This window comes from Carassius gibelio, chromosome B7 (genome assembly GCF_023724105.1).
Source record: "Carassius gibelio isolate Cgi1373 ecotype wild population from Czech Republic chromosome B7, carGib1.2-hapl.c, whole genome shotgun sequence".
NCBI lineage: Eukaryota > Metazoa > Chordata > Actinopteri > Cypriniformes > Cyprinidae > Carassius > Carassius gibelio.
This window is the reverse complement of record NC_068402.1, coordinates 33,633,038-33,658,795: the sequence shown is the minus strand read 5'-3', so window position 1 is coordinate 33,658,795 and position 25,758 is coordinate 33,633,038. Positions and strand designations below refer to the sequence as shown.

At 36.5% G+C, this 25,758-nt stretch overlaps 1 protein-coding gene across 22 annotated transcripts in view; it reads right to left on the bottom strand.

The window, feature by feature from the left end:
* mical2a (microtubule associated monooxygenase, calponin and LIM domain containing 2a) overlaps nucleotides 1-25,758 on the bottom strand; it is a 55,227-nt gene that overhangs the window by 19,854 nt on the left and 9,615 nt on the right. For 21 of the 22 annotated variants that reach the window (XR_008154514.1, XR_008154512.1, XR_008154513.1 and 18 more), the window contains exons 2-11: nucleotides 21,019-21,374; nucleotides 12,633-12,840; nucleotides 11,370-11,486; nucleotides 8,765-8,866; nucleotides 5,313-5,468; nucleotides 4,767-4,867; nucleotides 2,832-3,089; nucleotides 2,606-2,721; nucleotides 2,229-2,355; nucleotides 1,379-1,469 (exon numbers count right to left, since the gene is read on the bottom strand). Coding sequence is in view for 19 of the 22 variants with exons in the window: in XM_052561317.1 (XP_052417277.1) it covers nucleotides 1,379-1,469; nucleotides 2,229-2,355; nucleotides 2,606-2,721; nucleotides 2,832-3,089; nucleotides 4,767-4,867; nucleotides 5,313-5,468; nucleotides 8,765-8,866; nucleotides 11,370-11,486; nucleotides 12,633-12,840; nucleotides 21,019-21,279 (1,537 nt within the window). In the remaining 3 variants the exon portion in view is untranslated. Of the gene's footprint in view, nucleotides 1-1,378; nucleotides 1,470-2,228; nucleotides 2,356-2,605; nucleotides 2,722-2,831; nucleotides 3,090-4,766; nucleotides 4,868-5,312; nucleotides 5,469-8,764; nucleotides 8,867-11,369; nucleotides 11,487-12,632; nucleotides 12,841-21,018; nucleotides 21,375-24,644; nucleotides 24,827-25,758 lie in introns of those variants that run through there. The other variant, XM_052561318.1, reaches the window with a different exon arrangement.

The window sequence follows — 25,758 nt, the reverse complement described above, 5'->3', positions numbered from 1 at the left end:
GTACAGCAGAAAAGTGCACGTACAGCACATTTCTAACTGATGTACACTACTGGTCAAAAGTTTGGAATCATTTTATATATATATTTTTGAAAGATGTATCTTATGCTTAACATAATACCTTTATTTGACCAAAAATACAATAAAAACTGTAATATTGCAACATATTTTAATTTAAAAGAATTGTTTTCTATCTGAATATGTTTCAAAATGTAGTTTATTCCTTTGATGGCAAATCTGAATTTTCAGCATCAATGCTGATTCGGTGCTCATGAAACATCTCTAACTATTATCAAGCATTATCAGTTTTTGTATGTACTATTTGTTTTTGAAATTTTTTATCACATAATCCTAAAAAAAAATGTATCATGAGTTCCACAAAAATATAGAAGCAATAATACTCGAGCACCAAATCAGCATATCAGAATGATTACAAATCTGATTTTTTTTAAGACCTTTTATTATTTTAAACAGAAAAGTCATTGTAAATAGTTTCACAGTATCACTATTTTTACTGTATTTTCAGTTAAATAAATGCACTTTTAAGCATACAAGACATTTAAAAAAAAATTAGAAGAATAAATAATAAAAAATAATAATAATAAATTCAGTAGTGTGTTTTTTGGTATCTATTTAATAGAAATTTCTAAAGGCAAAGACATTTAAAAAAGACATATGACTTTAAAAGGATAATTCACCAAATAAAACAATTCAGTAATTTTTTACTCAATCTCATGTCCTTCAATACCTGTATGACCTTTTTCTTCTTCTCTGGAACACAAATAAAGATACTTAGAGTAATGTTCATGCTGCTGTTTTCTATGAACAAAACAATTCACAAAAGTAGTTTTCATAGCTCAATGTCATTATGTTTTATTGTATGGAAATAAGCAGCATGAACATTCAAAATGACGACTTCTAAGTTTCACTAAACTAAATAATGAAGTTCCAGTTGTTGAGTGAATTAATCGATTCCTTGGAGCAGCATGTCTGGAGCGTTCTTACTCTTTATTTAGACTAGTGATCTTCTCACTTCTCGCTCTTCTGGTAATAACAGATCTCACTCTGGGTCGAATTCCCTCAGCAGGAACAAATTCTCCCTCTCCCTGAACCTGCCAGATCGTGGGAGGAGTGCGCTCGCTCTGCTGTTTTGAGAGCGTGTCTAAAACAGGAGCTGTCTGTTATCTGCAGAAGGTAGGAATGCTGTAAACACTCGTCTTAACTCGAGTTACTTCCCTGTTGCCTTTGATTATAATGTGAAAATCTCAGCTCGCATATACAGTGGCGGCAACTCTTGAGGAACTCTTGTATGGTGCACTCAAGTAAAAGAGCGGAGGACAATTATATATGTGTGTTAGACTGATTAGAAGTTTCCTCTAACCTCGCCGGGCTAAGTTAACGGGGCGGCGTATGGTGGCGGCCCGTTCCAGAGAGCACGGCTTCATCTCTCCACAGATATAGTTGTTGCGGACCTAGAAAAGACCAAAATAAACAGTAATGACAGTTTCAATGAGAGTGACTGTAAAAAAAATCATATTTACATGTCTGAATACTGATTGGATGAGCCATGTTTATCTTGTTGCTTGGCAACTATAAGTAGTCTACAGTTAGGCTTATTTGTTGTGTTTACATACAATACATGTCAAACGTCGGAGTAATTTTTTTGAATAAAAAAGACTTTGTCATGTTTATTAAAGAAGTTTCTTATGCTCACCAATGCTGCATTTCCTTAATACGCTGACTTGCTGCTCAGTTATTATCAATTCTGAATGATTAATTATAAATGTATTCACTGTCAAAATATTTTATTATTACTATTTATTTAATATCTTACATACAGTACCTTGAGACTTGAATTGATGATATTGTTATAGGTTTCCACAAATAATATTAAGCAGCAAAATCTGTGGCTGCGAAAATTCATCTTTATTTACATTTTCAAATGTAAAATGTAAAATCTTTTTTTTTCTTCAATAATATTGTACTGTTATAAATGATATTACTTTTTTAATCAAATAAATGCAATCTTGCTGAACATAAGAGACTTTCTATTAAAAAAAAACATTAAGAAAAATGTTGTTCATACACGGCAGTGTATTCATTTATTTATGCTCATAGACTTAGGTGCTTTATAAAAGCAATAACTCACTTGAGGTTGTGAACTGCAGTGATTCTATCATATGTTTTTTTTTATGACAGTAAACTGTGCACAGATGGTAATGTCATCTCACCTGGTGTGGCCTGACACAGTTTGAATTGAGGTTGGGATAGCGTGTTCCCGGATCTATGGTGTACAAATCAAAGTTTTTGGCGATGTTTTCAGGTGTTGTTTGAGGTAACAATCGGTACAGACTCTCCCTAGAAGAATAAAAACAAAACAATAACATAAACAAGCTATTAATAGTGTTCTAAGTGCATATTAACACTTTCAACATCCCTGAAATTTGGAAAAAATATATATACATATATATTGATTGATTTATTCATTCATTCATCATTTAAGTATGACCAAATAGTCATATATTATAGATGAAAACATGGTGGTCTATTTATATGAAGCTGTGTGTGCAGTTATTGTTTGCACATGTTAAATTTGACCTCCACTGACCTCTCTGCCAGCACCTCGAGAGGATTTCTATCCTGCGCCCAACTTTTCACCATCCAAGCCGTGTCAAAGGCTGCCAGGAAGCCGCGGGCACAGCCCGTCCCCATAGGCCAGAAGGGCTACAGTGAGACAGACAACATCATCAGAATCAAACATAATAATCATAAATACACATAAACACAAGAGTGATTATATATAGTATAACTGCACAGTAATGTATCCTCCTCACCTCTAGAAGACTATCTCCCACTAGTGCCACCAGCACACTGTGACCAAACCTCTCCCGGACGAGAGCGGCACTTTCGGAGGCGTACATGCTGGTGAAGTCGAACATGGCCACATCAGGCTGAGCGCAGTGGTTGGTGGCGTAGTCCAGCGTGGGCAGCTGGTAGTGGGTGGCGTAGTCGGCTGCCTCTCGTGCGTATGCCAGCAAAGCCTCTTGATTCACGTTTTCACTGTTCAGCAGTGCCTCAGTGTCGATATAATCCTAGTAGACACAAAAAAACAAACAAACGATATCTTACCAAATATCGTAGCATTTAGACCAATCAGACACATAATTGGTCATTAGATTAAAATACAATCAAAGACCCCTCACCCAAGACCACTTACCCTTTCCCTATGTATGAGTGATTGTATGCTTTTTTGTTTAGAGTTAGGGTGGCCATATGCGCCGTTCATACGGGAAATGTCCCGGGCAGGATTTTAAAATTGCCTAAAACATCCAGAGAAGTTTGACCAATAACATGCAGGTATTGTACATAATCGACCAATCGTGGGGCTGCGTGCGAGACGGTGAGATCTAGAGGGAACGATCAAAGCGATGCAAATATGCACACGTGTTTGTTCGTTCGATTGACTTGAAGCGCCGCTGCACACAAATCCAAAAAAAACCAAAGTGCACCACAATGCTTCAAGTCAAACAAACGAACAAACACGTGAAAGCGCTTTGAAAGCATAAGGAGCCATCTGCTCTGCTCTTTATAGCTCTCATGAATGTTACACAACGATCATCCTGCACAGTGCAAATAGCCAAAACCTGGATATTTTAAGCATTATTAAAATCCTGGCTGGGACGTGTCCCGTATGACTGGCGCATATGGCCACCCTATTTAGAGAAGTAAATATATGTATATTAGTGTTTAGTTAATAAAATAAAACTCCTGCTTGTGAATAATGTCCCTTTACAAATCTGAGCCAGCTACATGCTACAATGCATTAATACTGAAGGAAAGATATTTTCTGTGGCCACGAAAATATCCTTTCTTAGAGTTGATATAAACTTACACTGAATGTTCACTGAATGAACAGATTAGTCAATGACAATATCAATTCTGCTACAGTTACTACTGGCTGCTGATATAATTATTTTGTAATTATTAGATATATTTCCCTTTTGAGATTATTTGCTACAATATACAGTAAGACTGCTAGCAAGTCAAAATTAATGTCACTGGGAGATTATGCGCTGTGATCGCTGGTTCTGGGGTCAACATGAAACATCATTTACATCGCATTTTACTTCCAAAATATGACTTTTTTTAATGAACCAGATACTTTGAAAAAACATAAGGTGGGACTTTGATGACTGGGGAATTAAATTATAAAAAGTTCTTATTCAGCACAAGAATGAAGACAGATCTTCAAGACTATAACACTTTTTAACCAAAGAACAAAACATTTCATGGATACATTTTCTTGACCACTATTATTTACCATTCACTGTTAAAAATAAACCTCACTAAATGCTAGTAAAAACACAAAATAAAATTCTCTGAAAATAAGTCTTAATATCTTATGCAAATTCGTTCCTCAAGTAAATTAATCTTGTTGTTAGGATGCTTAAATATTTCAAATGAAAAATAAATCAATATTTCATATATATGTACATATACAAAGTATGATTGGATGACTTTTCAAATCACATCAGCACAGACATTGCCAAAAACCCTAATGTGCGTCAATGACGAAGCCCAAGAACTGACTTGCACCAGAGACTGTTTGTGACTGTCTCTCTCCCCCTAATAAATATGTGCTCCTTAGGAGTGTTTATAAGCCTCTGGACTCTTGTTGTGTTTTTAGGTGTCTGGTCTCTCCATCTTGCAGGAAGCCGAGAAAAATAGTTCTCTCGACACTTGCCACAAAGTAAAGCAAACCGACTCACATGAATGATGACACCTTTGTCCAACAGGCTCTGCTTCTTAGCTGTCATGACAAAGTAATGTGTGTTGTCTTTGTAGTAGACAATGTTCTCTAGATCAATTCCTACGAAAGAGACAACATTGTGGTATTACTTAAATCTGTCAGAGATATTCATCTTCACCATCTTCATGCCTGTGATATGACAAAACGAACCTCATGAGGTCAGAGTGAGTTTAATAGAGGATTTTAAAGGAATTCAGTTTCAGAGGGGTACGAGTCACGACAGGTATACAAAGCATACGTAAGTGTTTGAAGGGAGGAAGCCCATAATCCCCGGAGGATAACATTTACGTGACAAATCAGAGCAAGATGATAACTGATATATGGCCGCTCCTAACTGCAGATAACACTGACATGCTTATGAAAAACATCGCGGGAAATGCCGGGAAGAGGTGAAAGTACATAGCTGAGAGTGTTGGGAGATTTTCTTTATTATCCAGGGAGCTGGATGCTTAGTTTAGACTAATGTGGTGTATTTTTAGTGGCTGATGTGGCGCATATTGCTCACCGGTTTCCTGTCTGAGATCCTGAAAGAATTTCTGGTTGAAGATGAAGGCAACTCCACTTATCTCCTCGACCTTTGCCTCAGCGGTGGTGTTTCTGTTGATAAAGTTTGCTGTTATGGCGATGGCCAGTTTGCCACGAAATTCCTTCCTCCTGAACCCTGAGAAAGAGAGAAAGAGAGAAAGAAGAAGGAGGGGAGACAAGGGGAAAAGAGTTCAGAAGTTTATAATGTTGCATTCGTTTCTTGAGTTTGATAGAGGAAAACTAATGCAGCACAATAATGCCACCCCACCAGTGTTACAAGCCATTATTTTTGGTTCACAGAAGCTCAGTTAAAACATCTGAAGATATTTAATATAATTTTATATTATATTTAAAAGAAAAATATATTTAAGACAATTAATATTCAGTAATATTATCAGTTTAACTTGTAATGACACTATTGAATGAGACGATTTGAACTGAATTGAGCTAGATAATGACACAAACTTTACAACATCAACACTTACTAAACTAAACTGAAACAACACTGAGCTAAATTGAGCTGAATTATGACACTATTGTCCTATATAGAGCTATATAGAGCTATATAGAGCTATATAAATTTTTTTTTTTAATTTATACATTTTACAACATTGAGATAATCTGTATAGTATAAAGAGCTATGTAAATAAATGTGACTTGGATGTGACCAGTAATTCTTATTTTGAACTAAAACTTAAAAAAAAAAACATTACCTCGTCCACACGAATGTAATATGTTTGAAAATATTTTCTAAACATTTTTACCTTTTTCACAAATAAACAGAATTTTGCAGTTGATCATTGAAAACATCCCAAGGTTAAGTATCTAACCATGGTTCCCCGAAGGGAACAAAATTGCTGAGTTTAACACTTTGGGAACACCCGAGGCGAGACCACGTTCTGAAGCATGTGTGAAATCAGTCCAATAGAGAAGTGAGACGTCAGAAGCAGGGTGACATGAGCAACCATGAAACATAAAGGTTCATCCAGCAAGCACGCATGTTAGCTTCTGCAGAAGTGAGTGCCTGCAGGGATGAAGGGAGTATGGCAGGGAGACGCAGTGTCCCGTTCCCTTCAGGACCTCCAGGTGTTCCCATTCAGGACTCCAGCTGTGTTGAATGCTTAGGGAACGAGAATACCCACTGTGCCATACAAGCAACTCCCAGTCTGGTGTATATCTGTCAAGAAAATGAAGATGAGAGGACTTGGGACCCTGGGGTAGGTATATGTGACAGGACTCAGAGGCCAGTGTGATGGTCTCCTCTCGACCACCCACCCTTTCTCAGGTGGACCACAGCAAACGTATAACTGATCTGCCTTTCGCCACTAGTCAGCTCTGTGAACTTAAGCATCCAGTGCTTGCACTAGACAGAGCAGATTGCATCTTTCCTGGCCTGCTTCCTGGAAGGGAGGAGGACAAAAGGCTTGGTGTACAGTTGGAGCCGGTGAGGAAGTGGGCACTTTAGGGACATACCCAGGTCTCAGGTAAACTCCAGTGAACGATACAGAGAGTGCCTGCAAGGATATAATGAGTAAGAATATTGTCTCAAGTGTGAAGAGCTTGTCAGAGGTATCTTCGAAGGGAGCTTTGCACAGAGCCTACAAAACCACTGTCAGGTCCCTCAAAAGCACCTTGATGCGCTGATGCACGGAGGAAACATGTAACTAACTGGTATTTCCCCAATGACTGACCAGGAGGTAGATAACCCTGAGGAGAATCACTCCTGTAGAAACTTCAGAACTGAACCTACTGGGCAGGTGACGGTGTCTTGCAGTGATTGATTGCACCAAGAAAGTGAAAGGTTTCCACTTCAAGGAGTTGGATGCATGAGGGAGAACCAGAGCAGACAGTGTGACATTTCCTGTGATGCAAATAGATCCACTTCTGCCTGGCCGAACTCCTTCCAAAAGAGCTCCACCACCTTGGGGTGGAGCCTCCATTCCCCAGGCCTCAGACCCTGTCTCGATAGAATGTCTGCTCCCTGATTGAGATGGGATGAGATTTTTATTTCATCATGCCTGATTAAGATGTGTTAGAGGCCTACAAAAAAAGAAACAAAAAGTGCCTTTATGCATTAGCCAAATAAGTTCACCCCGGCCTGGCAAATTTTACAAAAACAGCACAAGCTGTTAATTTTTAATGGCTGTTGAGTGGGTTGGCTTGGGTCGTGGAGAATTGGCTTTGCTTTCTCATCCTGCAAAATAATGCATGAGTCTCTACAGAGCTTCTTTACAAACAGACATAGATTTGATTAAGAGCATGAACTGTTCCATGACTGCCATGTTGTTAACTCACTAAGACATCAGTTCTCCTCTTCGTCATCTGCGTTGTTCGGCCAAAATTCAGCTGCTTTCGTCTGACCACTGCTCTGTCTCAGACTGGGATAAATTTAACTTTCCCTAGACGTCCTAAACTAGCTCAATTAATGTCCAAAACAAGCTGGGTTTCTTTTTCCCTGAAGTTACTCATAACTGGGCAATGAGCTAACATCTCATAGTTTGGAAGGGCCCACAAATGGCCTTTTTTGGAAATAGCATCTGATTAGGGATAAGTGAAAAGATGACGAACCTGGAAAACAGAGTCCAACGGACACACATCATCAGCTGAAAAGTGTTCAGAAACCCTGAGAGCTCCTCAAGACCACATGTTGACTCGCTGATCTCATGTGTAACCGGTGGGCGGCTGGTGACATCATGCAGTATCACTTTACACAGCAGAACTTGATTTTATGGCTTAATAACCTTCTTGGATGAAACAATGCATTCTAGAAACTTCAGCCAAGAGCATGGGCCAAATTTTAAGAGTTGCTAAGGTTTTAATGAGATAAAGAGTGTAACAACGAGAGGTTTTGGATAATATCTGAAGAAGTTTTATCAGTGCTGTTTAAAGGAATAGTTCACCCAAAATGAAATTTTGCTGAAAAGTACCATTCAAGATGCAGATGAGTTTGTTTCTCCATTGGAATAGATTTGGAAGTTTGGATCACTTCTTTACCAATTGATGTTCTTCAGATGGGTGCAATCAGAATGAGAGTCATCACAATAATGGATTACTTGTGTATTTTAGTGATGATTTTATCAGCTGTTTGCACTCTCATTCTGATGGCACCCATTCACTGCACAGGATCCATTGATGAGCAAATTATATAATGCTCAATTTTCCCAAATCTGTTTAGATGAAGAAACAAACTGATCTACATCTTGGATGTCCTGAGGGTAAGTACATGCTATCATATTTTAGGCAGGTGTAAATTTAGTAACTGCTAGAACAGTTTGTAATCATAGAGCAAAGATTAATATAGCCTCTTAGTTACTGTGCAAACAGAGGTTTGCATGTGTGTTTATTTTAGTCTACATAATATATATAATTCAGCAAGGCAGATTTTACATTTTATTTCTCAAAAGCAGCGATTGCATCATCTTGAGCTCATACCTTCTAAAGAGTTTCGTCTCCCATCAGCTCCCACCACCACATCAAAGTCGAAGTCAGCCACAGGGTGATCCGCGGGACGGATCTCTGCCCTCCAGCCCGGCCCTGCGGAAACAAAATCACAATTGAAATCTTTTTAATATCTCCTAGAGACCAATGAGATTTTCAGACATTTCTAACGAGAAAATGACACTAGTTCTCTTGAGATTAAGAGAAGATCTCCACAGTGTCTCAAACAGTACTACGATTTGGCATAATGTCAAATTCTGAAGACATCTGAGTTTTAAATATGAACACAAACATTTCTCATATAACAAAGTACTTAATTATCTGAGTTGCTACCACTTTAATTTAATAGCTCTGTACTCTTACTGCATGCTAGGCATTGACTCATTGGTTAGGAGAAATAAAAATAGACATATTTCAGATGACTCTACTAAGAAAACAACTCTAGTAATCTTAGTATGTTTACTCTAATCTTGATATTAATAATGACTCAAACTCCAAAAACGTAATTATCTGAGCTGTTATCCACATTCATTTTATAGCTCTATATTTTTACAGCATGCCAACAATTGACTCTGCTGTTTCTATTTTTATTTCTCCTAAGGAATCTCAGAAGCATCTGAGAGTTGATGCATAACTGGGAACTCATAAAATCTCCCAAGCAACATCTAAGCAATATTTTTTCCTCCAGGGAGGACAGGAGTTGGGTGGATCTTTAAAATATTTCAAGCCACTTCACCAAAGTTCACTTCTGACAAACGGTTCTTGCTGTAAGTGAACCGCGGGTTGTTTTAAATTGAAATAATTTGTAAAATGAAAAAAAAAAAAAAATTCTAACAGCTACATATTTCAACAAGACTAGGTAATGTTACTCGTGTATGCATTATGCAATCGTGCCAAGAACACTATGCATTCCAGAAACATACAGTCACAGCAAGTCTTTCAGCTATTATTAATAATGGCCAACCATCAATGTCAAACGTTTCGTGTGCAACTTTAAAGCAAAATAAACAAAAACTGTTTCACACAAGTTGAGAACTTGAGATCCAACTCAACTATATCCAGGACCATGAGTCTCGCTCAAGGCCATAGTACAGGGTCACAGCAAGCACACATTCTTAATTTAGAAAGCACTTTTGTTTTTATCTGCCTGTTGTCATTGCTGTTGAAGGGAGAAAGATAGATTGGTAATGGTCTAGAAGTCTAGGGGAGAAGCTTACGCAATGTTGTTCCACCATAGATGACCAAAGTGGCCACATATGGAAACACACTCCTTAGACCTTTGAGTTGTGTTTCTAATTATCAAGATCAACCAATCAGTTTCTTCATTTCTCTGATCTTTAAAAATCTTTTGAAACTAGATAGCAGAGCGGTGTGTAACGGGTGAACGCCATGCATGCGATGTAGTCATAAAATGACATTTGGATGCGGGAGGGGAGAGTGAAGTGGATCTGAACACTTTTCCACGGGCACTAAAGTTGCATTAACAACTCTGCAGGTGTTGTTTGGTTGTCATGGAAACAGCTATTATGGTGAGGCAGGAAGCACTGCATCCCTTCATCTTCCTGGTAATGACAGACCAGCCCAGGAAACCTTAGACCGCTCCAAAGAAAATGTTGTAATACAGAGACAGCAAAATCAAAAGAACCCAGATTCTTCAAGATGAGCACAGATTAACATTTCAATACTCAAGCTTATGTGGTGTCTAATAAAACTATGGGATATGAAGTGAATTAAATCAAAGTAGTGGGATATATGAGCATGCATGCTGGTTATAAACAGGCTTAGAAAGCATACTGAATAGTGTTTATAATACCAGTGAAAAGTTTGGACACACTTGACTGAATGTATTGAATGCATGTTTCTTAATTAACAAAGAAGACATTTAAAAAGTGTTTAGTTTGAATGAAATCCTGAGTTCTTAGCCATCTTCAAGAATCGGCCAAAAACACATCTCTTCCATCTTTATTTGACACTTATTTTACAAATTGTTTCTTTAAAGACTTCTACTCTATTAATTTACTTAAACATTATTTTGGTTCATTCTGCTTTCTAAACACTAATCAGAAACCAAATAATTTTACTGTTATTTTACTCTCATTATTTATTCATTTTTTAATTATTCAATTATTTTAATAGAATACACATATTTATAATATTAGTATTTTACCATATACATAACTTTTACAAAGGGGGGGGGGGGGGGGCTCACAAATGGATCATAAAGGTTTAAAACCTATCATCCAAACATAGGGCAGCTACTCGGAAGAAGCAAATTTATAAAATATAATTTCGTGATGGCTACATAACCTTATTTTAGCATGTGTGTTGTTTTTATAGCGTTGTTATCTTCTTTTCAGGAGCCAAAAACAGCAAAGCTTGGCGCTAGCTACACAAAGGTCATGGGTTCAGTTCCCAGGGAAAGCAAGAACTGATAAAAATGTCAAATGTGTACTTTGAATGCAATGCAAGTCACTTTTGAATGAAAGCGTCTGCCAAATGTAAATGTTTACTATTCTAGAAGCAGCAATAATAAACACTGAGTAGGTGTGTCCAAACTTTGGACTGACGTCTAGTCTGCATCTGGAGCCGTCGGTCTCACCCTCATTCTCCTGGTCCTCTGGAGGCTCCACCAGCTTGATGAACTCCACATTTACGTGAAACTCCACTCCCAGAAGCAGAGCGATCTTCAGGAGCATGAGCTGGAGCTGCCGAATGCCTGCCAAACCCAGCCAGAGCAAGAACCATTAGCCTCACAGTCACGCTAACACTGCCTCACTTATAAAAACACCCACCAGCAGAACTAACAGATGTGAGAACAGAAATATGGTCATTAGAGTGGCAGGATGGTATTTGTTGAACCAACAGTCAAATTTTTGGATGGTTCATCTAAAAATGGAAATTCTATCATCGTCTCTTTTCCACAAAATGAAACCGTCAAGTTCCTAAAACGACATTAAAACAACATAAAAGTAGTTCATATGAATAAAGGGATAAATTCTGAATCCTGTAAAGCGAAATGATAGCTTTGTGTGAGGAAGTGTAAGTCTTGACAGTGACTGGTTGCCATCTACATTTTCTGTATGAAATGAGGGAAAGAACAGCTTTTTCTTTTGTATTCCCAAAAAAAAAGTATGTATAATAATAATTAACAATTATTAATAATTATAATAATAATTGTATAATTGTTGATGTGAGGCATTAGCTTGTTTTAATGATTTTTTGCCCATTCAATATTTGTAAATTAAACAATATATAAATTATAAATCTGAGTTTACTTGCCCCTTAAGTTAATTTTACTTAAATAGCTTTTTAAGTATTTTTTTAATAGGATTAATTACAATTATTGTTATTATTTTTATATTTTCCATTTTCATTTTTTTTCATTTCTAGCAATTATTTTTTTGTAAAAATATAATGCTTTGTCATTTATTTATTGAAGTGACTTATTATAAGTTATTTTAGTAATTTAGTTTATTTCTCATTCCAGCTAGTAATGATAGCACTGCAAATGTTTTTAAATGTATTTCAATTAGTTGGCAACTCAAAATTATTTTTATTCCATTTTTATTTAAATTAACAATGCATTTAGTTTATGTTAATTATGATAACTATAGTGAGTGAATGAGTTTTCTCAAATAATTTGAGTAGACTCAACTTATTAGGGTCTACAGTGTAGATTTTTGGGAGATATATCACTGTAGATAAACACAACGAAGGTCAAATATACTGCATATATAGAAAAAAGAAGGGCAGTCAGTGAGGAACTTAAAAATGACCACTGCTTTAAACAAGGAAGTTATGATAGGTTGCTTATAATATGATTAAATGAACACAGAGAATGGGGAGTAGCTTCAGAACTCACTGATGTGGTCTATTGCTCCAGCACAGAACTTTCCATAGAACTTCTTGGCTCCTAAGGCCCTGAGGTCATGAATGGTGTAAGGCCAGAGATGTAGGACGTTGTTCCTGGAGAATGTATCTCTCTTCTCTATAACCACCACTTTGGCTCCGAGGAAAGCTAACTCGATGGCAGTCCGCAAGCCGCAGGGGCCTCCTCCAATAATCAAGCACTGAAAGTTACAATCAGAAATTCAGAGAATCAGGTCACTATTTTCATTTAAAGAACAGAGGAAGAACAGAACAAATGGGTGACGTTTGTTTTCAATCATTTTTAAATTCCACAAATACATATAAAAGAAGGCAATACAGATGTCTAAGACAGCGCTTCCTCTCTAGGACCTTATAATACTTTGTGTATTTTTCTTTATTTAAATTCAAGGAGCCTATTTTACTCTTCGGTGAGCAAACAGCTCTCGCCCATTCTTTCAGTAAGTATCCTAGAAAGCAGAAAATCTTAGCAGAGAAGCTCAAACAAAAGGAAGCACTAATGCAAATGTTTATCCAAGCACCACATCGCAACCAGTGCCAATAACTGGAGGCGCATGTGTGATTTCATCAGCATTAATTCATATTTACAGTGCTGTCATATCAAAGGCATGATTCATGCATCAGGCTAGTATGAATGCATGAAGTCAAGACGTCAGGTTTCTGGGACATGTCTGAGATTGCCTGCTGTGGGTATGACTTCATCCTCTCTGGTTTGGTGATGAGAGATCACTTTTTATGTGGAGCGATGATCTTTACACAAATCTATTCTTGAGTCACAGAAAAGAGCCCCGCGTTGGACTCACATCATGCAAAGCTTTAGCTCATTTTCAGCCCAGATGGTAAAATGTGTTTTTTTTTCTACTTGATCTATTCATTTCCTACCCCTCCTATGATTTCCCACACACATGGCCAACTTCAGGATGGTTAATTGACCTCAAAATAAGGAAGCAGCAGTGAGGGCAGCTAGCGTTTCCTGTCACAGTGTGTACGGCAAAGACTCTCTGACTGTGCTGTGATCAATATTGTGATACGCTCAGCTTTCAGCCCCTCCTGATCCTGGATCTTATCATGTTTATGTAGACCTCAATGCCTGTGTGGATAGTTGTCCCTGGCTCTGTGTCAGTTGTGGCTATTCACATATCTCAGCCGGCTAGAAGCACAGATAATTTCATTAAAAGGCCTTCAGCTTTCATTAATAAAAAATAAGACAGAGACTAAGACATTCTACGCTTAGTGTGTGTTTCAACCCTGTTACTTACAAATATATTTGTGTGTGTGAATAACAGGGTTGAAATAGGAATGTGTGTGTACTTTGAGCAACAAAATTTTTATTTTATTGTAACAGGGTTGAATGTACCAATGGGGGTCCATGTTTGTATTTTTGAATAACAGGGTTGAATGTTTCAGTATCTGTGTGTGTTTGAGTAACAGAGGATCAGTAGAAATTGTGCATTTTAGTAACAAGTTTGCAGGTACTGTATAAAGTTAAATGTGATTGCGTATTTGTGAATAACAGGGTTGAAAGTATTATTTATATGTCTGTTTTGAGTAACAGAGTTGAAAACAATAAACAGCAACTGTGTATTTTTAAGTAACTAGGTTAAACATATCAGTAAGAATGTTTTTGTGAATTTGTGAGTATAACAGAGTTGAAAGAATCAATATAAATTGTGTATTTGAAGTAACACAATTGCAGGTATAAAAAAAGTGTGTTTGTGTATTTGTGAATAAAAGGGTTGTAAGTATCAATATTGACTGTGTGTGTTTTCTGAGTAACAGAGTTGAAAATATCAACAACAATTGAGTATTTTAGGTAACAAGATTAAAAGTATCAGTAGGAGAGTTTGGTGCATTTGTGAGTAAAAGGGTTGAAAGAATCAAAATAAATTGTATATTTGAAGTAATAAGATTGCAGGTATTAACAGGAGTGTGTTTGTGAGTAACGATGCTGAAAGTATCAACAGCAGTGAGTGGAAGTAGTGGAGAAAGTATTGCGTTTGGAGGAATGCGTTCAGAGAAAACAAGCAAGTATTAAATGGCTGAGGGAAGATCTGTTATTCATCAGTGCTGCAGGTACAGTATGACGCTGGCAGATGCAGGTGGTCTGGACAGGTCTGTCTCTGCACTGCTGCCTTTGATTACACTGGCTGGACCAGTTACCACCAGCACAGACTGACAGGCCAGGTGCACAGTTTCTGTCTTCTGACTTCATCTTAACTAAAAGCCAAAGAGAATGAACAAAGGCAGCCTGTTCAGAAAAGACAGAGAGCCACACAACCACGCCAGGGAGAGGATTTACCATCACCACAGACTAATGAAACGCTCAGTCAGTCAGAGCAGATATGAACATAATGATAACTCTTTTGTTTCTGCTCATCCCCACCCTGAAACCGAGCAGAGCAGTAGTCCAGAGGCGAGGTTTCCTGTTGAGTCAGCATGAAGCAGTTTCCTGTCCATCAGTGGGTGCTTGAAATCTTGATTTTTTTTTTTTTTTTTTTGGTTGCCCATAGTAAAGACAAATAACAAATGATTAAAACACGAATATGTTTTCTAATGAAATCAGGATTTTCCTAATGAAATCAAATGGAATTTTTACTTGAGGAAAAGAATTTAGAAGACTTTCAGAGGAGATCTCAAAAATCTTTTCAAATAGTTGTCAGTTTGCAGAAAAAAAAAGGAAAATGGACAGAAAAAATCCTCTAAAAAAAGCAAGAAACATTTAAAGTTTCATGCAAAAGCTGAACTTTTCATAAAAAAAATAATGTTGCATCTTGCGTTTTAGGCGTAAATATTTGTTCTGTGTGTGAACGACCCTTTATTGTATCTCAATAATCATTATCAAAATTTTGTATAAAAATCTAAGATATTTATAATACTAATTAGTTATAATTAAAATAATTGTATATTAAATTATATTATTTTATTTTGAAATTAATATTTTTATAAATTATTTTTGAAATTAATTTAAAATTAATTGTATATAAATTCATATTATTATATTTTAAACTAAAGATTATAACTAATTCAATTAATTCTGACTGTGAATATTTAATTTCCTAATATATAAAAGAACAACCTTGGAGTGATAAATTTGTATATATATATCTGTCCTCCATATATAAAATCCAGACAATCACTGTAAAGTCTCATCACACCACTTCCACTTCAGGCTGGTTCAGCATCTTTTATCTCATGGAAAAGTCTGCAGGACAGGAAGTGGCAGCATAGCCTGTCAGATGACACTTCCTGGTGAAAGCCACGGTATGTGTTGAACCAACAGTCACTTTACACAAAGCCCAGTGGTACAGAGACCACCTCACTGCAGGACCAATAACTTAAACCCAGACACAAATACTTATCCTGCTCCTAGCACACAATGTGATCACAGTTTGCTTCAACAGTTTGCTCAGTTAGACATCACACCACTAGAGAAAGCTGCTCGATGGACTGAAGCAGACCACCAGGAGAGCAGCCCAGATTCAAAAGCATTCGGGCCTGTATGAGTATGAGAATAAAAATCCTCTAATGTAATGGAACAAAAGTCCTGATAATGAGTGTTAGCGAATAATGCCATTGTATGATTTGTTTATATTGTCCACGTAGTCATGAGTCACAAAGTCACAGCTGTAAGCATATGTCTAGCAGACTGCGCACATGCTCTAACATTCACAAAGAGAAGAACTTGACTTCCCCAATCTGGAAAACAGTGCCTCTTCGCATGAGCTCACAGAGTCTGGGTCAGGAGCTCACACTGCTCTGACTGAGGAACGGCTCCAAAGTATTTACCACAAAATCCGGTGGTGAAACCACTACACCACCCGTGAAACACAGCCCAAAAATTTATGAGAAGAATTTAAAAGACACTTTTTGTGTCAACTTTATTTAACTGCTGCACAATGATATGTGGAAATCCATTTAAGAGTCGTTCTGTGAAACAGATCAAGCGTTAATAAAAACTGCATTGTGCTATAACAAACTAACGTTTAAAACCCTAATATATGTTTTGAAATTCACAGAAATTAATTCTTTTATTCAATAAGTACGCAACTGATTAAATATGATTAATGAGTAATTGCTTTTACATTCTTGCAAAAGATTTCTATTTCAAATAAATGCTCATCAAAAGAATTACATTTTAAAATATATTAAAACAGAATTATATTGTTTTATGTTTATAGTTATATAGTCATAATTTATCATTTATAACTAGTGCTGTCCAACGATTAATTAAACTGCCTCCAAAATAAACGTTTTTGTTTTGATAATATGTGTGTGTGCTGTGTATATTTATGTTTATATAAATACACACAAATACATATATTTCAGAAAAATATGTTATGTTTATATATCAAATATATTTATATATAATATAAATTATATTAATATAAATATATATATATATGCATGTAAATATTTTCAAAATATACATATACTGTATGTGTATGTATTATATAAATATACACAGCACAAACATGCATATTATGTAAACAAAAACTTTTCTTTTGGAAGCGATAATCAAGATTTATCGTTTAACAGCAGCTTTTGCTATATTTTTGATCAAATAAATGCAGCCTTGGTGAGCACAAGAGACTTCCTTCAAGTTATTATTACTTCAAAAATATAATCATATAAAACAAGTGACAGTAATATAAAAGAAACATCTAAACTTGTGTATAAACTGAATCAACCATTCCTGAAACCTGTGTGGTAATCAATAAACAATAACATCATTTAAATATGTTAATCAGAATTATACAGGAATAAAAAACATCACTGCATGAATTACTAAAACCCACTGCCTGTTTTAAAATTATTTTAGCATATTTATTTGCATTGAATGTCTAAACTTTTAGATTAAGCCTCTGTGTTCTCTGCAATGGTAATAAAGCCAGTATAAAACAATAAAAGAGTTGTCCCACGGGTTGATAAAGAGAGAATGAGCTCATATCCTGGATGACTGTGAATCTGATGGACAGATTGAGGCTGGTGAGCAGTGATATCGTGACACTCTTCCTAAACCAAACCTTTTCATTTCCCAACTCAACTCAAGTCACAACTGGATGAAGGGACAGATGGTCTGTTATTCATCAGGATCTTAAAACAACTTTCCAATGCCTGTTTAATGTGCAGAATCAACTAAGTAAGCCATTTGAAGGTTGGCTTCCAGATGAGAGAAGACGCTCTCTCTTGCTTTTAAAACATTGCTATCTGTTTCAGCAATTCAAAAAGTCAGCCTCTGACTCAACCAATGGCGTGAGTTTGAGATGCAACAAGCAGTTTGTCTGATGAAAGGCGAAGGAAACAGAGAAAAGAAACCTTTTAATTCTAACCAGTACGGGGCCAATGCTTAATTTGTGTATTTAAATACTCATATGAATCATTTTCAGCATACCTGGCTTGTCTGAACCAGTGCCATTAGGCAACACTGTTCTTGCTTTGATTAAAGTGTGCAGAACAGCCCTTCGTCAGGATTACTGTATATAATTAGCATCTTTATTACAAAGAGGTAAATTACACTCTAAAGAGAGCAGCATAATTACGCTCCTATACATCAGAAATGTGAGTGGGCTGTTTATTACACCTATTAAGTGAACTTGTTAAATCATGCTCTCTTTGAAACACTTCAAACACTCACTAACAATAAGCTGAGCTTGATTCCTTGCTGCCTTTTAAAGTGTGTGTGTGTGTGTGTGGGGGGGGGTCTCATAATGAACAAGACAAAAGCCCCTTTCACACTGCCATTCCGGCAAATACAGGGGTAAAGTGTTCCTGGAATTGTTCCCTGGTCGCTAGATTTGGCACTTTCACACTGCCAGTGATGACCCGGTATATGTGCGTGCTTTCACACACAACCCTTGAAGATCCCGTAACGACACGTGACATCAGCGCGTGACGTGTAATGTACGAGTCGACAACGCTTGGCACGTTATACTTTAACTGAAGCAAGCAAACGATCTCTGCGTCAGCGCGGAAAGTGAGGAACTAACTGATCTCTGCTTCATTACAGTTTGCACATATGTTTTCGTCGCGAATGTTGATCTTCCTTCAAAACAGCCGGTAAAAAAGTCGCGCGATAACGTGCGTCATCACTTCGATACGGAATTAGATCTGGCTTTTGTTCACACAGCGCTCGTTCCGGATCGATTACCGCAATGTTACTATGTCCCCGACCCGGGTTCGATTCGGTAATCAATTCCGGGACGTGGTTGCTTTCACACAGAAGGCGACCAGGCAATGTTACGGGAATATTGCGGGTCCGACGTGCAGTGTGAAAGGGGCTAAAGAGGTTTGGAAATGTACAGGAATTTGTACTCTCTTTATAATTTTGCGATATACTGTATTTGTGTATGAAACATATGAAAATTTGTCTGCAGCTATGCATAGGGATATTGTGACTCAAGTTAAAAGCATAGTTCTTCCAAAAAAGTGATAATTCAGCATTTATTCAACCCTCATGTCTTTCCAAAGACATCTGTTTAACTTCAGAAAAACTAAATCCATCCACTCATCCAACACAACCAAAGTTCAAAAACTAAATAAACTAGAGCTGCAACTAACGATTATTTTTTCTGTCGACTAATCTAACGAATATTTTCTTAATTAGCTAATGAATCCTTTGGATAACTTTACAAAAAATATATAAGTACAACTTCTAATATAATATTTCAACCTTTATTCATTTTCAAACAATGTGGTTGAAGTTTTTACAGTATAAAATAATAAAGAGGCAAATATTAGTTTATTATAGCGTTTATAATTAAACCACAGTAGCCATAAATTTACAGTTGTCTGAGACGTCATGAAATGTTCTTTAGCATCACAAACCATAAAATGTAGTCACATTCTGCTATGGTTTAGCATGGTTTCCAGAGATCTGGAGCTGATTCGGGGTAGCTCTGTGGTTTGTGAATGTTGTCTCGCGGCGCGCTGTTTTTTAAGGGGCCGTTCACATATCACGTCTTTTGTGCGCTCAAGTTCGTTATTTCCAATGTAGGCACGCAATAAGTTTTTTCCAGGCGCGACCGCACCGCATCGAATTAAAAAAAACTCAACTTTTCAGAATGCTGCAAGAGCAAGAATATCAGACCTGAACCAGGAAGTTGGTAGCCAGATCACACGGTAACCAGTTAAACCGTAACACCGGAGAGCGCAAAGATGTTTTCCTCTGAGGTGCTCGCTCATCGCAGTTGTGCTGCTGCGGTACACCATATCGGTTTTGCAAAGGGAACAAAGGGCAATTTTATTTGTCCTCTGTTTAAAGTATTCCCATACTTTTGATAACAATAGTCTCTGTTTTTGTGATAGAATGCAACTTTCTCCATTCCCAGTATGCCATTACGCGAGATGTAAACAAACAGTGTGATGCGTCGACGCATTTAACGCACGTCGACGTATTTTTGTAGTCGACTTAATCGATGACATCGACGCGTCGTTGTAGCACTAAAATAAACATTGTAAAAGTAATCAAGTCACACTTTATTTTTAAGGTTCAACTCTCGCTATTAATAAACCATTAACTCTGACTTTTGCCTCAATAAACTCTTAATCTGCTGCTTATTATTAGTAAGTAAGGTAGTTGTAAAGTTTAGGTAATGGATAGGATTAGGTACATAGAATATGGTCACACAGAATAAGTCCTTATAAACAGCCAGTGTGTTAAAAATACGCAGGCTAATGAGCAACAAGTTAATATGACATTTGGTCCCTAAAACAAAAGTGTTACCAGTAATCCATACGAATCCGAGCTTTCTGATTTCTATTAATCTATGGTAAACATAAGCTGAAATGTCTGTGCTCGATATGCATGAAACAATGAGATTTGTTCTTGCATGTAAAACTCACATACTGAGCTTATGTGACATGAGGGTGAAAGAATGATGCCATTTTTGGGTAAACTATCCCTTTACACTTGATGCTTTGATAGTTCAATGATTGGGTGGATGCTAATAAGCTGGTGCTGTGCAGTTGTTATTGGGTGTTCTGGCAACAACAAATCAATTTGTCATGAGAAAATCCACACAATTCATTATCAGTTCACAATAGCGCAGGGTGTGTGACTTACTTTATGTGTTATAGTATGAGCAATAGTAGATGTTTGCCTCACCACAAACCACAATTAAACTACAAAAAAAGAGTCAGAGAGCACTCATATGATGAACAACATGTGTCCAAGATGTTATATATATAATGATGTCATAGCATACAAAAATCATTGCCCAAGATCAGGGCAAATCTGAGATGGAGTCTATAAACCACCTTAATGTTTGGTTTATAAAGATCTTAACAAAGGATTTGCCAGCTCATTTAATCGTCATAACATATTCCAGTATTGTTATTGTCTTGGCTTTTTGCAAGCTTACCTTAATGCCCTCGCACGCTTTGCCTTTCTTGTACTCTTTGTGGCTGGCTCTCTTGTCCAGCTTACTCCAAAGGGCTTTGGCTTTCCAGCTGGTCACCGTGCTCTTCAGGCCGCTGTAGAAGCTGCTGTGCTCCAGAGGGTCAAGCTCAAGGTAACCGCACATGATATTGAAGGCCTGCAGGGTGCTTTTACAGTCAGTGGCCTGAACAAAGTTCTCAAATAGTCGTCCTGACTGGTTCTTCTCATCTTCGGCTTCACCCATCGTCTATTTTGCGGGATTATAGACACTGCGTTTGTGATATCTTGCTCCACTGAACAGCTACACCCAAACTTCAGTCTCCTCACTCATGGTGAAATCTGAAAAAAGGAATAAAATGTCTATTCATTTTAATATTTTAAAGAAAAAAAATTTATAAGACTTGGTCATGAGAATCTTTTTTTTTTTTTTTTTCTTTCATTGTCATTTCTTGGAAAATAAAATAAATGTATAAAAATTAACTAAAATAAATACTTTTTTTCTGCCAAATTAAAGTCATGTGATGCGGCCAATATGAAATTATGAAAATGTGATTTGTTATGAAAATGCAAGGTTTGTTCACAGAGGAAAAATGTCATATGATACACCAAAAAGTATGCTATACATAAAATATGAATATCTAATTCATTATACAGGTAGAAGAAAATATATAAAGAATATATATATATATATATATATATATATATATATATATATATATATATATATATATATATATATATATAAGAATATATATATATATATATATATATATATAACTTTGCATATTACTATTGATTAAGATAAGACTGTATATTACTATTGATAAAAAAATTGTATAAAAGTTTTTTAAAACCATAAATACGAAGAAATACATAAATACAAAAAATAAATACAAACCCTAACTACTAAGAATATACGCCTGCTTTATTTATTTTTTTTTTATATATATTTAAATGTCTTTATCTTTGACACTCATTGACGTCATTGCCAGGAAAAAAAACAATACAAAAATCATTTTTTTCTTTTTTTTTTTTTTTTTTTTTTGTTAATCCACTGCAATTTAGGCTGCCATACTATACTACTGCCTGAAGCAGGAGGCCACACACACTGCAGAAACCCACTCCTTCAAATGTTCGTAATCTGATACATTATAAAAGTACATCAACAACAACAGAAAATGAAATGTCTTATTTTTTTTGACAGGAATGAAAAAAGCAGAGCCAGTATTGGTTACATCTTAACGGCGGTTTGACGTCAGATACATCGGATAATCCATCCCCAGAATCTTACTGTTGAATGGAGATAACAGCTGATTTAACCAGACTGCCAGCCGTGTGCTTTTGCAGAGAGCATAGAAAAAACTGTTTATCTTGCAGCATTGCCCTGCTGAACCGTGAACAGGACAGAGGTGCTCTTTTGCAGGCAGTTGGGGACATGTCGCTACCCTGGCAACAAACTCCACTGGTGTGTATTTTTAGTGAACTCCCTTATAACATTTCAAAGCCCCTGCACTTCCTCGAGATAATAAACACACTTTAAAGACGCCACAAAACATAAGCACAATAAACCTAACACCACATAGAAAAGCCCTCCACAGTCTGTGAATATTTCATTAGATACAAAATGTCTAAATGTTCCTAATATGTGCTGAAAATGAAATCATGTCCTTTCTCTTTGCATATGAATATGCCTTGAAAGCACATGAAAGCAGTCATGGTAGGATTGCTGTGGTAGTACTAGACTCATTTTACTCCAGAACATATTTTTCTTTGGGACGGGACATCCCCTTGATTTTGTGGTGAGTTAATGTCTAGTGGTATAAAGGAAAAGACAAGCATATTTGTAGATTTTCTTTTGCTCTTTTTATATCCCTTTCTTTCAAAGGAATCATTATTATATGATTTCCTTCTCGTGTTGAGCACAGAAGGAGAAATTTAGCAGAATGTTCAAGCTGCTCTATTCTACACAACAAAAGTAGAAGCTAACCAGAGGACAAAACATTATATCTCAATCATTTCTGGAATTTTTGTCAGCTATTATAATTAGACAATATTTTGCTTAAGTGTGTTTTTGTACTTTTCATAGTCTTCTTATTCTGTAAAGCCGTTAGTTCACAGCATTAATAGAAACTGACTTACTTAGGCTACCTTTAAAAAAGAAAACCTTCACCCTTAAGGGTCGATGTTTGCCACATTTAATTGATCTCCAAGGGCATTTTTATGTTTACAAAGGCATTTTTTTTTTCAAATCTTATTAGATGCAGTATAACACTTACAAAGCAAAAAGGCAGTAACTGCATTTTTGGTCAAAAATTTGCTATTGTCATTTTCATGACATTCAAGGCATCCTTTGTTATGTGACAAAACATCTTATCTGAAATGTGTGTCATTTTGGAGAAAAATGGTAGTTGTTTGTACAGTAACTACTTAGGCTGGATGACAGGATAACTTTTAAGTCATTTTTCTCAGTTCTGCACTCTGCGTAGTTTTTGCTTTGTAGGGCAGTATAGGCTGTGATTAATCAAATTAAATCAGTATTCTTGCACTGCAGAAGAAGCACAAAAGCTATATCTAAATTAGCATTTAGATAATGTTGCAATGCAATTACAACTTCATAAATAATGATATGAGATGAATGCATTTTTCAGGAAATTATGCTTGTAAATATGAAACAAAAACCACAAGCAGGTGTCATAATGAGTGAGTCATTGAATCATTCGAACTGTTTGTTCAAACAGCTGATTCGTTCAAGAATGAAGCAAGTGACTCATAAATGGATCACCGAATCATTGATTCACAACTAAATGTCTACAATGTAACTTACAATATTGTATTCTTGAATAAAATCAATATCCCATTTTGCAATCATGCTTATTTGGGCATAACAGCATTTGTGCTCGTGTGATATTGCTTAACTATATCGAACAGGAATATAACGGACAAAAACCCACCATATTATACATAGAATTTTTACAATCTAACTGCATTCTGTATCCCACAGTGAGAGCTTGCAATCTCAAGACATGTTTGTTTAGTTTTTTGCAAATTGAGTTACATTTGTATCGTAGACAATACATATTGTTCACTCCTGCTGTCAAGCTTCATAAAGGACAACACCATGAAAAGTCGTAGGCCTTTGTGCAACAATTGTACAAGGGAAAAGTTAAGGCTTGGATCTAGTTGAAGAAGTTTCAATGAATAAACAACGAATGCAGTCCACTCTGGGAAAACCGCAACAGCTTTTCAAACAAATGCAAAGACAACAAATGACAACTCAAGATAAAAAGCCAACATGGAATAACAAAAATCTAAACTAGACACAGGTGAACTCAATCTTTCACTACAGAAAAAAAAAAAAGTGTTTTAGTAACCAAGGGAACTGAGGAAACAGGAAACAAACACAAAAACCACAGAACCGAATAAACTTCAAAATAAGAGTCTTTAGACGGAATAACACAAACAAGATGTGACTATACGATAGCTTAGCATGAGGAGTAGGCTAAAACTGAACTCCGTATTGCAGGAAAAATCTAAAGGCACTAAGTCCGACGGTGCAAAAGCTTAAACATTAAGAAACACGGGCAGTAGTGGACGTATCTCTGCAGTTACCTGAATATTTCAGTGCTCCCATAAAGTCCTTCCTTCCCTCTTGTTCCTTATGTATACACATCATTAATACTGTTATAAACCTGCAGTCAAATATCCACTTCTGTTGTGAGACAGACAAATCAGTCTGCATTATGAGGCATGATGGCAGTTGTAGTGAGGCCAGATCTGAGTGCCGGGTGTGTTTTTAGGACACTGTTTTGCTAGTGGTGGTCTAAGTGAGGGGATGTGTCAGCTCTTGTCATGTGAGTGTTAGATGAACTCCTTCTGGAGACAGACGCGCTAACACTCGCATACACTGCATTCCAGCAGCCAGAAGCCGAACATAGTTGTGTATCAGACCACACCTCCCCAGTCACTTTTATTTATATGAGTGTGAGAGCAGGCTCTGCATAGGCACTACAACGGACACAGCTGAACACGACTGGTTTGGATTTGTTTAATGCACCTGATTAAGATATAATGGTCTCACTTCATTAAAAAGTTGTCAAATCATGTGATCTGCATACCATAAGACAGCCAAACTGATTTTAAGTTGAGTCACTTCCTTCTGAAGATGTGGCATTTTTATCGATATGTTCGAAATTAAATAATATTTGCTTAAAAAGTTTGTCATTAATTACTCGCGTATGCACCCGGATACATTGTTTACATTCAGATCAAAGTGTAAACGATGTAAACAACGTATCTGTGCACCTACATTCTTTGCATATGTGATACTATCCAAAATGGCACTATATGGTGATGCAGAGGAGACTAATAGTTATATAAAGTCGTTATTTTTGTTTTTCTTTGCGCACAAAAATGTTCTTATAGTTCCTAAAAATCACTGTTGAACCACTGATGTCACATGGATTATTTTAACAATGTCCTTGCTATGTTTCTGAGCCTTGATCGTGTAAGGATCCTTGCTGTCTATAGGAGGGTCAGAATGCATCAAAAATGTCTTTATTTGTGTTCCAAAGATGAACGGAGGTCTTACAGGTATGGAACAACATAAGGGGGAGTAATTAATGACATAAATTCCATTTATTGATGAACTGTAAGGTCTATTATATTAGCGTCCAGTCGTCCACTCCAATGGCTCATAACGTTCTGTTACTTTAAATGCTTTAAA